General features: G+C 48.7%; 1 protein-coding gene across 10 annotated transcripts in view; it reads right to left on the reverse strand.

The window, feature by feature from the left end:
* The window catches only part of LOC106579657 (receptor-type tyrosine-protein phosphatase mu), a 283,633-nt gene that overhangs the window by 103,987 nt on the left and 163,051 nt on the right, over positions 1-16,595 (reverse strand). For all 10 annotated transcript variants that reach the window (XM_082965986.1, XM_014159789.2, XM_014159785.2 and 7 more), the window contains exons 9-11: positions 15,603-15,712; positions 12,115-12,316; positions 11,546-11,648 (exon numbers count right to left, since the gene is read on the reverse strand). In XM_082965986.1, the coding sequence (XP_082822112.1) occupies positions 11,546-11,648; positions 12,115-12,316; positions 15,603-15,712 (415 nt within the window). The remainder of the gene's footprint in view (positions 1-11,545; positions 11,649-12,114; positions 12,317-15,602; positions 15,713-16,595) is intronic.

Here is a 16,595-nt window from a genome sequence, read left to right on the forward strand (position 1 = left end):
ACACTGTTCGCAGTAAGAACCTATTTATGATAATACTATGATAGAGCACTATTCTTTTTACCGCCAGACAACAGGTCAAAAGTTTATATTTTCTCTGCAAATTACCGGGATGAAAAATGCATCTGCTTTCTGGGCACAGCCAGTGTAGAGAGAAAAGCAGATGCTCGGGGGCTGGAACCGAAGAAGAACGATGCATCTTCAATGAATAATAGACAACTCAGCACAAATGGCTGCTCCAAGGCTACCTGCAACGTCTAGATATCAATTTGAGAAAAACAATACCACTTAATTAAATATTTTTCTCTCCTGGTGTGCCCTGGGTACTGGTAAATGTCCAGATAAATGGTAGAAAATCGAGAAAAATGTGCATCACTCCAGCACAAAATGGCTGCAACTCCTCTATTTCTCCAGTCTTTATTGGATAACCATCAGGTTTATCATAGTGAAAAATACATATTGAAGTGCTGCATATTTAAAATGAGGCGTTGGTAGGTTATGAGTATAATCATTTTTCCTTCAGGCGAGATGGAAAATGCTGATGGCAAAACTGCGTCTCCATGATCTCACTGTGGGTTTCATATTGGTTTTTGCCTCAGTCTCCTCTGGCCTTAGCTTTACCACGAGCTACAAAACTACAGAGACACCACCTGAAAACTAAGCAAAAAAGACAGCCTACTTTGGAGTTAGGAAAGATCCCATAGTAGTTATAGTCCTTTTTAGCATTCAATTAACTCTCCGACATTCAATACACAACAATCAATGAGGATACTTAAAGAGGGAGAAGTGGAGTTAACTGTCCACTCGGTAGCTACCCAGGGAAAAGAACGAAACCTTTGAGAGGAATTCAAATTAGTTTGGGCTGGGAAACAGTCTTTAGTGGCTAATTAGCCTTCACTTGTCCAGGAGTGTCAGGGAGGTTTGGGGGAGAGGTCAGGAGGATCGTCTCCTCCCTAAGGTGGTATAACTCACCCCCAGACAGGGTGTGCCTTCCCTCCTCCTCCTCCTCCTCCTCTACCTCCTCCACATGGCCTAGAGACACAGTCAACAACCTCTCATCCATTCCACTCAGGACAGAATAAGCCAAGAACTAACACATATGGAGAACAACTACATAGTCAGGAGCCGTTCGGAACCAATCGCAAAGCTAAGAGACTGAACATTCTCAGAGTCATTATAAAATCAGGGAGAGACATGTGACCGTGTACTTAGAGAGACGGGAGGTAAGAAATCATTACATAAGCACCTGGTAAGCTATGAGAGAGCATGAGAGAGTAGCGAGCATGAGAGAGCGAGCATGAGAGAGAAAGAGGCATTAGAGACAAAAAATCTAAACTCTTGATCTTGTTTCAGTCGGGCAACCTCAGCTGACACCAATTAGGGGTCCTTGTGCTGCTAGCTCCGTTTCAGAGTGGCGTCCCAACGTGACGCTAGACCAATTACACACAACCTCCTCGTTGGCATGGACTCAAAAGGTGACCTGGGACCTATCTAGATGTATTTTTAATGTGGAAAGAGAAGGGGAGGGGAAAAACTATGATGAGGGAAGGAAAGGTGAGAAGAAGAGAGGAAAGTGACTAGTGTGGTGTGGTCATTTGCTAATCTAAGTGACGTCACCATCATATTGATGAACCTAAACTTTCATCTCCCCTCAGGCAGTGGTCCAGTGCTGCCCCCTCCACTCTAACTGATTTAGGGGTAGATGGACCGCATGGCCCCATCTCCTGAGGCCAGCATCAGCAGCACTCCTCCCCCTGTAGCCTCCAGCTATCTCCCTGCTCCCTTATTTATCCACCTATTTATCCATTTATCCACATTTCCAAGATGGCGTAGCAGTGCAGACGTGGTTTGTCGTCCTCTCATATACTTTTTGTATTTTTTTGTCTTTTTTGTATACATTTAAATTTATTTTCAATCGCTTTCCATTTTTAAATTAAATATACCTTCCGGTAACCCGCCTCACTCAATGTGACATGGATCCGCAATTTTTTAGACCTTATAGCCAGAACCTCCATCAGGAGCTAACCAGCTAATTAGCTATTTAGTCATTGTTAGCCACTGCTAGCGGCCTTTACCTTCTGCACAGACATCAGACGTTTTTTTTAGCCTGGATAATACTTGCCAGCCTGCCAGTATTGGACTGTTTTCTCCACTACAACGCCGGATTCCTGCCGTAAACCCTGTACCATTACTCCTGATCATCACAGCTAGCTAGTTGCCACCGAGTGGCCCAGCCCCGAAGCTAGCCCTGAGCCAGGCCCACCTCCCGGCCTACTCTGTGATCACTCGGCTACACAGCCGATGCCTCCCGGACTCTACCCCAACACGGCTAGAATCCACAACTCCACCGGATCCTTGCCGTAAGCTCTGGACCTTTGCATCGAATCATCGCTGCTACCGAGTGGCTAATTCCCCTGCCCCGAAGCTAGCACCAGTTAGCCACGAGCCAGGCACATCTCCCGGCTAGCAAACTAAATTACTACAACTACAATACCTCTTTTGCCATCTGGCCCGGACCCTTTGTCGACACAGCGCCCCGCCGTACCACCACAACTGGTCCGCCGACGTAACTCCGCTCTGCCCTCAACCGGCCTTTGCCGGACGTCGGAGCAGACGCTTCTACTTACCCCGGCCTGCTAACTTTAAACGCCGTGTCTCCCGCGTGCTAGCGTAGTAACGACTACCCCGCGGCTTCCCTGTTCCATCTATTGCTGTTCACTGGACCCTAGGATCACTTGGCTACATAGCTGATGCCTGCTGGTCTGTTCATTAATCACGGTACTCCATTTTGTTTATTTTTTGTTTATCTGTCGGCACCAGCCTCGAACTCAGGCCCTGTGTGTAGTTAACCGACCCTCTCTGCCCATTCATCGCCATTTTAACTGTTGTTGTTGTTTTAGCTGATTAGCTGTTGTCTTACCCGTTGTTGTTTTAGCTAGCTCTCCCAATCAACACCTGTGATTGCTTTATGCCTCGCTTTATGTCTCTCTCAAATGTCCATATGCCTTGTACACTGTTGTTTAGGATAGGTATCATTGCTTTAGTTTACTGCGGTGCCCCTAGTCCCACTCAACATGCCTCAGATACCTCCTTTGTCCCACCTCCCACACATGCGGTGACCTCACCCAGCATAACTAGCATGTCCAGAGATGCAACCTCTCTTATCATTCGGTGCCTGGGCTTCCCTCCACTGTACCCACACCCCACCATACCCGTCTGTACATTATGCCCTTAATCTATTCTACCACGCCCAAAAATCTGCTCCTTTTATTCTGTCACCAACGCACTAGACGACCAGTTTTGATAGCCTTTAGCCGTACCATCATCCTACTCCTCCGCTGTTCCTCGGGTGATGTGGAGGTTAACCCAGGCCCTGCGTGTCCCCAGGCACTCTCATTTGTTGACTTCTGTAACCGAAAAAGCCTTGGTTTCATGCATGTTAACATCAGAAGCCTCCTCCCTAAGTTTGTTTTATTCACTGCTTTAGCACACTCCGCCAACCCTGATGTCCTTGCCGTGTCTGAATCCTGGCTTAGGAAGGCCACCAAAAATTCGGAGATTTCCATACCCAACTATAACATTTTCCGTCAAGATAGAACTGCCAAAGGGGGAGGAGTTGCAATCTACTCCAGAGATCGCCTGCAAAGTTCTGCCATATTTTCCAGGTCTATGCCCAAACAGTTCAAGCTTCTAATTTTAAAAATGAATCTCTCCAGAAATAAGTCTCTCACTGTTGCCGCTTGTTATAGACCTCCCTCAGCTCCCAGCTGTGACCTGGACACCATATGGGGAGCGGCAGCATAGCCTAGTGGTTAGAGCATTAGACTAGTAACCGAAAGGTTGCAAGATCGAATCCCCGAGCTGACAAGGTACAAATCTGTCGTTCTGCCCCTGTTCCTAGGCTGTCATTGAAAATAAGAATTTGTTCTTAACTGACTTGCCTAGTTAAAGAAAGGTAAAAAATTAAAATATGTGAATTGATTGCCCCCCATCTATCTACAGAGTTCGTTCTGTTAGGTGATCTAAACTGAGATATGTTTAACACCCCAGCAGTCCTACAATCTAAGCTAGATGCCCTCAATCGCACACAAATTATCAAGGAACCTAACAGGTAGAACCCTAAATCTGTAAACATGGGCACCCTCATAGATATCATCCTGACCAACTTGCCCTCCAAATACACCTCTGCTGTTTTCAACCAGGATCTCAGTGATCATTGCCTGCATCCGCTATGGTTCCGCAGTCAAACGACCACCCCTCATCACTGTCAAGCGCTCCCTAAAACACTTCTGCGAGCAGGCCTTTCTAATCGATCTGGCCCGGGTATCCTGGAAGGATATTGACCTCATCCCGTCAGTCGAGGATGCCTGGTCGTTCTTTAAAAGCGCTTTTCTCACCATCTTAAATAAGCATGCCCCTTTCAAAAAATGTAGAACTAAAAACAGATATTCAGTGAGGGAAAAAATCATTTGATCCCCTGCTGATTTTGTACGTTTGCCCACTGACAAAGAAATTATCAGTCTATAATTTTAATGGTAGGTTTATTTGAACAGTGAGAGACAGAATAACAACAAAAAATACAGAAAAACGTGAGTCAAAAATGTTATAAATTGCTTTAGACTCTGACGATCACCGTATTCTTATCGGCAGACTCAACAGCCTTGGTTTCTCAAATGACTGCCTCGACTGGTTCACCAACTACATCTCAGACAGAGTTCAGTGTGTCAAATCGGAGGGCCTGTTGTCCGGACCTATGGCAGTCTCTATGGGGGTACCACAGGGTTAAATTCTCGGGCCGACTCTTTTCTCTGTATATATCAACGATGTCACTCTTGCTGCGGGTGATTCCCTGATCCACCTCTACGCAGACGACACCATTCTGTATACATCCGGCCCTTCTTTGGGCACTGTGTTAACCTCCAAATGAGCTCCAATGCCATACAACACCCCATCCGTGGCCTCCAACTGCTCTTAAAAACTAGTAAATCCAAATGCATGGTTTTCTACCGTTTGCTGCCCGCACCCGCCCGCCCGACTAGCATCACTACTCTGGACGGTTCTGACTTAGAATATGTGGACAAATACCTAGGTGTCTGGCTAGACTGTAAACTCAACTTCCAGACTCATATTAAACATCTCCAATCCAAAATTAAATCTAGAATTGTCTTCCGATTTCGCAAAAAAGCCTCCTTCACTCACGCCACCAAACATACCCTCGTAAAACTGACTATCCTACCGATCCTCGACTTCCAACACTCTACTCAGCAAACTGGATGCAGTCTATCACAGTGCCATCCGTTTTGTCACCAAAGCCCCTTATACCACCCACCACTGCGACCTGTATACTCTAGTCGGCTGGCCCTTGCTACATGTTCGTCGCCAGACCCACTGGCTCCAGGTCATCTATAAGTCTATGCTAGGTAAAACTCTGCCTTATCTCAGCTCACTGGTCATGATAACAACACCCACCAGTAACATGCACTCCAGCATGTATATCTCACTGGTCATCACCAAAGCCAACACCTTTCCTTCCAGTTCTCTGCTGCCAATGACTGGAACGAAGCTGAAGTTAGAGACTTATATTTCCCTCACTAACTTTAAACGTCAGCTATCTGAGCAGCTAACCGATCGCTGCAGCTGTACATAGCCCATCTGTAAATAGCCCACCCAATCGACCTAACTCATTCCCATATTGTTTTTATTTACATTTCTGCTCTTTTGCACACCAGTATTTCTATTTGCACATCATCGGCTGATCTATCACTCCAGTGTTAATTTGCTAAATTGTAATTACTTCGCTACTATGGCTTATTTATTGCCTTACCTCCTCACGCCATTTGCACACACTATATATAGACTTTATTTTTTTTCCCTATTGTGTTATTAACTGTACGCTTGTTTATTCTATGTGTAACTGTGTTGTTGTTTGTGTCGCACTGCTTTGCTTTATCTTGGTCAGGTCGCAGTTGTAAATGAGAACTTGTTCTCAACTAGCTTACCTGGTTAAATGAAGGTGAAATAATAAAATAAAAAAACATTCCCTCTGCCATAAAATAGGAGCAGGCCTACACAAATGAGGCCAAGCGGCACAGATTCAATTTCACTTATATTTCCGGGTATCTTGCTGAGGAGGCTCATCATCGCTTTTCCTGTCCGCGTACACTGGAAATACGACGAGCACAGGAAACCTTTGTCACAACACTGCACCACACAAAATGCTTCCTCTGTGAATTAATTTAAAAAGGGGTTACTCTCCTAAGAGAGGAGAAGCAGTAATGTGACACCTCCTCTGGGGGGTGGATAGAGCTGAAGGAGAAGCAGTAATGTGATACCTCCCCTGCGGGGTGGATAGAGCTGAAGGAGAAGCAGTAATGTGATACCTCCTCTGGGGGGTGGATAGAGCTGAAGGAGAAGCAGTAATGTGACACCTCCCCTGGGGAGTGGATAGAGCTGAAGGAGAAGCAGTAATGTGACACCTCCCCTGGGGGACGGATAGAGCTGAAGGAGAAGCAGTAATGTCACACCTCCCCTGGGGGGTGGATAGAGCTGAAGGAGAAGCAGTAATGTGACACCTCCCCTGGGGAGTGGATAGAGCTGAAGGAGAAGCAGTAATGTGACACCTCCCCTGGGGAGTGGATAGAGCTGAACATTCCAGGAGAGAAACAAGGGATCTGGGCCAGAAATAGAGGAGAGTGGCTCTCACTCAGTCATCTCTTTTCTGGAGTGTTGATGGCTCTGTCCTCAGTGAAACAGTTGACAGAAAGAAAGTGCTTTGACTCTGTGGCTGGGGCAACGCTGGGTTTAGGAGGCCACAAGTCATCTTTCTCTACAACACTGGGTAAATGCTTTCCTTGGCACAGGAGGTGAGGAGGAGCAATGAGGAGCGTGTGATTGTGTGTGTAGGGTGGTGTGTTCTCGCCCTGGTGCAGCAGATTTGACACATTAGCGCGGGTGCTAACGTGACTGACAGTAATCCATTTAAAGAAGCAGCTTGCCCCTGCTTAGGCTGCTATTGTAGCGCCACGCGTATGTAACGCTGCCAGACAGACGGCCCTTCAAACACCAGCCTGTCAATGATGCAGTCCCTCACAAGGCGTTACGCACCAAAATGTGACATGACGTGTGTGTGTGTGTTTTTCAGGACAAAGCCTGACAAATATAGCCCAGCCTTCTTTAATTTGGCTGTTAAGTTAAGCAGAGGATGTGTTTTTGTATGCGTCCCGACGCATTGTCATTCAAGTGCTTTTACCAAACGTATCCAATCAGTTGGACGGGTTGCATTCTTTGTGAAATGTATCAAGGCAAAACATCTGGTAATACACATTCAAATCTGGCTGGCTAAATCCCATCGCAGAGGAGGACATAATGGCGAGCAACCAGTCGTGTTCTTCCACAGTATATTGTGTAATGAACCACATCAATTCCAACGCTACCGCCTCACATCATGTTAAAACAAAGTACTAAAAATAGATGCAGCATACCTCCAAAGAAGAACGGTGGCATATGATAACGCATTCAGAATGGATCTGAAGCTCATTAATTGAATGTGTTCACTACAAGCTGTAGCAGCCGAGGATTCTCTTCAGCCACTTATTGTGGAACACAAAAGAGTCCAGGTACGACAGTCCAGGTACGACAGTCTGAATGTCTACAGTGACACGTGCCGTCTCCCTCTCTGTAATGGAACCTACAGCGTTGCATTCCGCTGTCATCCTGTCATAATATGCTGAGAGGAAAAGAGGAGACTCCTTCAAATGCTCTGCTTTTCATCCTCCTTTTGACTTTCATTCCTTAGTTTCTTTCCACCCCCTCCACATTAGCGTTTCCTAACCCCTCCGTATTGACGTGTCTTCCCCACCCAACCCCTCCGTATTGACGTTTCCCAACCCCTCCGTATTGACGTACGTCTTCCCCACCCAACCCCTCCGTATTGACGTCCGTCTTCCCCACCCAACCCCTCCGTATTGACGTGTCTTCCCCACCCAACCCCTCCGTATTGACGTCCGTCTTCCCCACCCAACCCCTCCGTATTGACGTCTTCCCCACCCCTCCGTATTGACGTACGTCTTCCCCACCCCACCCCTCCGTATTGACGTACGTCTTCCCCACCCCACCCCTCCGTATTGACGTACGTCTTCCCCACCCCACCCCTCCGTATTGACGTACGTCTTCCCCACCCCACCCCTCCGTATTGACGCCGTCTTCCCCACCCCACCCCTCCGTATTGACGTACGTCTTCCCCACCCCACCCCTCCGTATTGACGTACGTCTTCCCCACCCCACCCCTCCGTATTGACCCGTCTTCCCCACCCAACCCCTCCGTATTGACGCGTCTTCCCCACCCAACCCCTCCGTATTGACGTACGTCTTCCCCGCCCAACCCCTCCGTATTGACGGACGTCTTCCCCGCCCAACCCCTCCGTATTGACGTACGTCTTCCCCGCCCCACCCCTCCGTATTGACGTACGTCTTCCCCGCCCAACCCCTCCGTATTGACGTACGTCTTCCCCGCCCCACCCCTCCGTATTGACGTACGTCTTCCCCGCCCCACCCCTCCGTATTGACGTACGTCTTCCCCGCCCCACCCCTCCGTATTGACGTACGTCTTCCCCGCCCAACCCCTCCGTATTGACGTACGTCTTCCCCGCCCCACCCCTCCGTATTGACGTACGTCTTCCCCGCCCAACCCCTCCGTATTGACGTACGTCTTCCCCGCCCAACCCCTCCGTATTGACGTACGTCTTCCCCGCCCAACCCCTCCGTATTGACGTACGTCTTCCCCGCCCAACCCCTCCGTATTGACGCGTCTTCCCCGCCCAACCCCTCCGTATTGACGCGTCTTCCCCGCCCCACCCCTCCGTATTGACGTACGTCTTCCCCGCCCCACCCCTCCGTATTGACGTACGTCTTCCCCGCCCCACCCCTCCGTATTGACGTACGTCTTCCCCGCCCAACCCCTCCGTATTGACGTACGTCTTCCCCGCCCAACCCCTCCGTATTGACGTACGTCTTCCCCGCCCAACCCCTCCGTATTGACGTACGTCTTCCCCGCCCAACCCCTCCGTATTGACGTACGTCTTCCCCGCCCAACCCCTCCGTATTGACGTACGTCTTCCCCGCCCAACCCCTCCGTATTGACGTACGTCTTCCCCGCCCAACCCCTCCGTATTGACGTACGTCTTCCCCGCCCAACCCCTCCGTATTGACGTACGTCTTCCCCGCCCAACCCCTCCGTATTGACGTACGTCTTCCCCGCCCAACCCCTCCGTATTGACGTACGTCTTCCCCGCCCAACCCCTCCGTATTGACGTACGTCTTCCCCGCCCAACCCCTCCGTATTGACGTACGTCTTCCCCGCCCAACCCCTCCGTATTGACGTACGTCTTCCCCGCCCAACCCCTCCGTATTGACGTACGTCTTCCCCGCCCAACCCCTCCGTATTGACGTACGTCTTCCCCACCCAACCCCTCCGTATTGACGTACGTCTTCCCCACCCAACCCCTCCGTATTGACGTACGTCTTCCCCACCCAACCCCTCCGTATTGACGTTTCTTCCCCACCCCACCCCTCCGTATTGATGTATGTCTTCCCCACCCAACCCCTCCGTATTGACCCGTCTTCCCCACCCAACCCCTCCGTATTGACGTACGTCTTCCCCACCCAACCCCTCCGTATTGACGTTTCTTCCCCACCCCACCCCTCCGTATTGATGTATGTCTTCCCCACCCAACCCCTCCGTATTGACCCGTCTTCCCCACCCAACCCCTCCGTATTGACGTACGTCTTCCCCACCCCACCCCTCCGTATTGACGTACGTCTTCCCCACCCCACCCCTCCGTATTGACGTACGTCTTCCCCACCCCACCCCTCCGTATTGACGTTTCTTCCCCACCCAACCCCTCCGTATTGACGTACGTCTTCCCCACCCAACCCCTCCGTATTGACGTACGTCTTCCCCACCCCACCCCTCCGTATTGACGTACGTCTTCCCCACCCCACCCCTCCGTATTGACGTTTCTTCCCCATCCCCTCCATATTCTTGTGTCTTCCCACCCCCTCCAGTATTATAATCATATATCGCACCAATGTACAGCCTATTTTATTTCAATACCCGGTGAGCCAGGAAATGTGCTAGGATTAGAGGGAGTTATACATTTGGCGACATTTTAGTCGCCAAATCCTCTCTTATCTGTTAGTGACTCCCTACCAGTCAACAACAAAAAATTGCCTAAATGCGCTAATTAGCGAATCCTGTGATGTCATTAAGAGGCGTTAACTGTAATTAAAATGACAATGACGAGCCAATGTGACAGAATGACAGTCGTCGGGGAGAAAAGGTGTACCTGCGTGGGATTGGAAGAGGGCTGACAGTTTGTATTTTTGGTGTTAATCTTACCATTTTTTTTCGGGGGGGGGGGTTATGTCACACCTGTCATAGGTGACACTATTGTCAAATTAAAGGATACTGAATTTAAGGATCATGTTTGACGGCGCGTGAATTCCAGTGTCCAACCTTTCGTGGATATCTTGTGGGCGTTTGGCCCGTGTGTGTGTGTGTGTGCGCGCGCGCGCGTGTGTGTATGAATGATTAAAAAAACAGTGCATGCCTTGTGATAACCTGTGACCTTAATGCAGTACAAGGACTTCATGACTAAGAACAACAACAAAAAAGAGCTCTGACAACAACACAGTCATGACCGTAGCAGGATATCCTGTCTATGTTTGTGGGACAACTTCAGACCCAGCTGCCAGAATATCTGCAGTCTGCAGTGCACAGACATGCGCACGCACGTACACGCTCCTGCATGTACATTCTCTCTCTCTCACACACATTTAGTGCCAGACAATTTATAGCCGTAGGTTTCATGGAGAGCTCGTCGGCAGCACTAGCAGCAAATGAGGGAACGCTAACATAGCCGGGGTGTGGAAACATGCCATCGCTGTTATTCATTTCTCTCTCTACCATTCGTTTCAAGGAGAATTTTATTTTAAAAAGGCTTAAATCGCCATTTGTGCTCCCGGGCAAGCATATTGCATATTTCTCATTTGTCCTGTTTATTTACAGTGGGGTGCAAATCAAAGGAGAGACACCCTTGACGACAATCTGTGCTTCCAGATGTACCTGGCAACATAAAAGTGGAAGGAAGGGGGATAGGGGGAGAGAGAGAGAGAGAGAGAGAGAGAGAGAGAGAGCGAGAGAGGGAGAGAGAGCTCGTCTTTGGAGTCTGAGAAAAAGCTTTGTTCTTATCTTCAAAAGATATAGTGTTGCTAGCTCAGATCAAATGCCCACATGAAGACGTGATGCATTGTAAAAACCCCTATAAAAACACAAGTGTGGATAAAAACACTGTCTTGGCAAGGCAATTACAATCAATTAGGTCAGAGGGAGGCCGTGGTGGTTGGCAGCGAAGGCAATTTGTGGGGTGAACAGCATTGTGGGAACGAGAGGAGGAGAGGACAATAGGGTCGGGAGTGAGGGCAGGGTGTTAAATTGGTGTGTTCGTCTGTGTGTGTGTGTGTGTGTGTGTGTACCTGTGAATGGGCCTACCTGACAGGGGCTCCTCGGCTCTGGGCAGGCTTCAGCAGGACGGTGACCGTGCTGTCTGTCTGGTTCAGGGGAGTCTCCTGGTCATAGCCTGGCATCAATGGAGCTGTGGGAGAAGGGGGAGAGCAGAGGAGAGGGTGACTCACAGATAGAGGACTCATCATGGATATAACCCATTTTAGCATGAGAGGCTTCCACTGTGATTCCGCCATTTTAAAGTAGTCAAAGTAGTCAACTGGGTGGGGATTCCTATTGGTTGTAGCCTCAATGGCGCAGCACATTATGTCACAGATACAAAAAAAAAAGTCCTCTCTCTCTATGGGGTGACTTGACAGACAGACAGCCCTACAGAGACAGACAGCCCTACAGAGACAGACAGCACTACAGAGACAGACAGCACTACAGAGACAGACAGCACTACAGAGACAGACAGACCGACAGATAACAACACAAATGTAGATAAACACAGACACCAGGAAGACAAACACTGCTGTGTTACTGAGGATGTCCTGGAGGATTTTGGGCACTACAGTACAGATTGTATGTTGATCCTGATCATTCTTTCTCGTCACCTGAGATCTTGGTGGTGAACTGGGTGATGATGGGTGTTCCGAAGCCCTTGACGGTGCTGGCCCGGATGGTGAATGAGTAGGTGGAGCCGGGGTAGAGACCCACAAACATGTGGAATGTCTCATTGCTGAACTTGAACACCCTACCACTCTGGTTGGTCAAGTCAAACTCCGTGTCGAAGGAGCTGAGGGCCTTGTAGGAGATCTGAGGATGCACACACAACCTAGATTAGATGGCTGGAGAGGACAAGCTTATATCAAAGTTTCAAAAGTCGGTTCAGGCTCGCTATGGTTAGTTTTGGTGTATATTAAGGATTATGGTGTACCATTAGCCAGAATATCATAGCTGTAATACACAAAAAATTATTATGAAAGAGTTGCAGCACAAAGTTAGAGTAGTATGCAGAGCCTTGCGTCTGATAGTCAAACTAGGCCTGAACTTTCCATAGAAGCAGCATTCAAGTCTGTTGTTTTATTCAAATCATTCCCCCTGCTTTATTCAAATCATCCCCCCCGCTTCCTCTAGAGTAGGAGAATGGAGGCCCAGGGATTTCTTTCTGAAAGGGAGAGCAGTGGAGCGTCGCGTGTACCCTCCTCCTCCTCCTCCTCTCCTTCATATAACTTTATCAGCTCTCTCGCTCTTGAAAAGCTTCATTTAAATAAATCATTCGGTCTCTCCTAATGGAAAGCCTCCTTTATTATTCTGTTCTGATTCCCAATTAAGGGGCACAATGGGGAGTGTTGGAGTGCGGTGGCGGCCATTTGTATCCATCAGGTGTGAAATGTTGCTGCTCAGGGCTCTGCTGGACCATTAGTCTATATCAGGAGGGAGGGAGGAATGCATCTGGAGCCTTTCAAAAGGCTATTCAAGTTAGCGTTGATCGCTTTTCACATATCGTACACACACACACACACACACACACACACACACACAGACATGGCTGTCAAAGTTTTTTTTGTGGGGGTGGGGGGGTGTTTTGTGTGTGTGTGTGTGTTTGTGGAGAGTAGGGGGTTGCATTAGGGTGAGGGGTCAGCTATGGTTGGACGGCTCTGGATTCAGCCTGTGCATCTTCAAACAAAAGCCCCAAACAATGAACCAGCCCCAAGTTTTCCCAACCAAGAGAAATCACAATAAAGATCTCAACTCTGAACAAAAAGCTGTTTTGGAGAGAGAGAGAGAGAGATGGAGTCAAAAGGCTGAAGAGCACATGAGACGAGCTGAATGCCAGCGAATGACAGTAATAATGGGGTTGAGTCCATCAGAGTCTAATGAGGCAGAACAAAAATTAACTTTTGATTTGTCCATTCTTTCAACTGGATCGCAGCCCAGAGTTAGCTCGAGAAGACAAAATATAATTTCATTACGTGCATATCTGACAGCTTAATTGGAGAATTTTTGCACAAATTCGGGTCTGGCACAATGGCTCTTAACGCAATAAAACACCTTTTTCGTCGTTTTGTGTGGAGAGCTGAAGGACACGTCAAACGCAAGGCAAATGCTGCAATAGGAGAAACACGTTGAACTAGAGTAGACTATAAACATGTACAGTGCTCTCCACCAACTGTTTTATCTACAGTGCTCTCCACCAACTCTTTTATCTACAGTGCTCTCCACCAACTCTTTTATCTACAGTGCTCTCCACCAACTCTTTTATCTACAGTGCTCTCCACCAACTCTTTTATCTACAGTGCTCTCCACCAACTCTTTTATCTACAGTGCTCTCCACCAACTCTTTTATCTACAGTGCTCTCCACCAACTCTTTTATCTACAGTGCTCTCCACCAACTCTTTTATCTACAGTGCTCTCCACCAACTCTTTTATCTACAGTGCTCTCCACCAACTCTTTTATCTTCTGTGCTCTCCACCAACTCTTTTATCTACAGTGCTCTCCACCAACTCTTTTATCTACAGTGCTCTCCACCAACTCTTTTATCTACAGTGCTCTCCACCAACTGTTTTATCTACAGTGCTCTCCACCAACTGTTTTATCTACAGTGCTCTCCACCAACTCTTTTATCTACAGTGCTCTCCACCAACTCTTTTATCTACAGTGCTCTCCACCAACTCTTTTATCTACAGTGCTCTCCACCAACTGTTTTATCTACAGTGCTCTCCACCAACTGTTTTATCTACAGTGCTTTTCACCAACTGTTTTATCTACAGATGTGGATAACAGGAAACCACACAGCTTTATGATCTTTTCAGGTAGGTTGTGTAAACGTTGGAGAGGGCCAGATGTTTCTGTCTTGACATCGCAGTGTTGTTGTATTTTAAGACTGCAATCTTTTATATAAATACTGGATGATGTCAGACAGATTAAGTGCAGCATGGTCCACCGTCTAACTCTAAGGTATGCCCCACACTCCTATGACAACCATACTCAAGTACTGTGTGCCTCCAGTTTCTATTACATCACTATGCCAGAAGCCTGACAATCAACTCTATAGTTGCATTTCAACAGTGTTCACTACAATCCAGTGGAGGCTGTTGAGGGGAGGATGGCTCATAATAGCTGAAACGGAGCAACTGGAGTGCTGGTGTGGGGGTGGGTTGGGTTACGTTGGGCAAGGCTGGGGTTGGGCAAGCTGGGGTTGGGCAAGGCTGGGGTTGGGCAAGGCGAGGCTGGGGTTGGGCAAGGCTAGGCTGGGGTTGGGCATGGCTGGGGTTGGGCATGGCTGGGGTTGGGGTTGGGCTAGGCTGGGGTTGGGCTAGGCTGGGGTTGGGCTAGGCTAGGCTGGGGTTGGGCATGGCTGGGGTTGGGCAAGGCTAGGCTGGGGTTGGGCATGGCTGGGGTTGGGCATGGCTGGGGTTGGGCAAGGCTAGGCTGGGGTTGGGCAAGGCTAGGCTGGGGTTGGGCAAGGCTGGGGTTGGGCATGGCTGGGGTTGGGCATGGCTGGGGTTGGGCATGGCTGCTGTTGGGCAAGGCTAGGCTGGGGTTGGGCATGGCTGGGGTTGGGCATGGCTAGGCTGGGGTTGGGCTAGGCATGGCTGGGGTTGGGCTAGGCATGGCTGGGGTTGGGCTAGGCTGGGGTTGGGCTAGGCTGGGGTTGGGCTAGGCATGGCTGGGGTTGGGCATGGCTGGGTTTGGGCATGGCTGGGCTAGGCTGGGGTTGGGCTAGGCTGGGGTTGGGGTTGGGCTAGGCTGGGGTTGGGGTTGGGCTAGGCTAGGGCTGGGCTAGGCTGGGCTAGGCTAGGCTGGGGTTGGGCTAGGCTAGGCTGGGGTTGGGCTAGGCTAGGCTGGGGTTGGGTTAGGCTAGGCTGGGGTTGGGCATGCTGTCGGAGGGGGTTCAGTGGGTAATAGATTGTGTTAACAGACCTTAAGGTTATTAGGTTGGATTTATTCGATAATGGAAGCCGCCCGGCTCCTGCCAGACCAGATGGATGTGTGTTGGAGGGAAGAGGGAGAGAGAGAAAAAGGGAGAGGAAGAAAGACAGAAAGGTGGGCCCAGATGGGCGGCTGGGCTCGGCAGTTTGCCCAGATGATTTTACCTCATACTGCTTAATGATCCCATAGGTCTGGACGGGCTCACGCCATCGCAGGGCGATCTTCTCCTCGTAGGTGCTCCCCTGGATGGACTGGAGTGGCACAGCACCAGGCACTAAGGTGGACAGGGAATAGGGGGGAATTAAATAGAGTGACTATCAAAAATTGTGGGGGGCGGGGGGTCATGGTCGTGCAGTTCTATTCGTTCTCCCTGACCCCAGTGAGGTCCTGAAACAGTACGGTACATTTAGTCAAACTGGATGTTTTGCCATTGTCTCTTTCAACTTCTTCAATGACCTCCTAAAAGTTCTGAGAAAACATCATGGTTTACAGCGTGGCTGGGAGGTACACAGAGTGCTGGGTGCTCACATCGGAAGGAAAACCAACTAGCATTAGGGTCAAGACCCGCTACATGTACAACTCGCTGGCAAAACAGTTCAATGAAAGGAAAGCGCGCCTTTCCATTTCCTTACCCATAAGAGGGACAAAGGTTTCATGTTTCTAGCAAATAAATAAATAAGGCTGTTCAACTTAAATCACATACTATACCTATGTGGAAAAGTTCTACTTGTTATCAGGAAGATAAATTCAATTGAGATCCTTTGAACGTTTAATATCACTTTGAATAGCGGCGTGAGATTGTAATTTACAAATGGCCTTTGAAGAAACCAATTAAAAGGAAACACGCAGAAGTAGGTGGATGTACCAAAAGAGGGTGACGTAAGTGCTTTCAAATAACTACCGTATCTGGTCCTTATTGAAACACGTGCCCTCATGCTTTCATGTTCTCTGTTAGGCCCCAATGATGGCCTTGTAGAGTTGAAAAGCTGAATGTTGGACGTTTTGGCAGGGCAGAGTTGGGGTCAATTCTATTTAATTTAAAAAATATCTGTACATATAATATTTTATAAACAATACAAAACATACACATACAAACGACAACATCATACAAAACAACGACATCACACCTGCCAGACTCACTATCGCACACACTCATC

The sequence above is a fragment of the Salmo salar genome, chromosome 19 (genome assembly GCF_965601325.2).
Source record: "Salmo salar chromosome 19, fSalSal1, whole genome shotgun sequence".
Taxonomy (NCBI): Eukaryota; Metazoa; Chordata; class Actinopteri; order Salmoniformes; family Salmonidae; genus Salmo; species Salmo salar.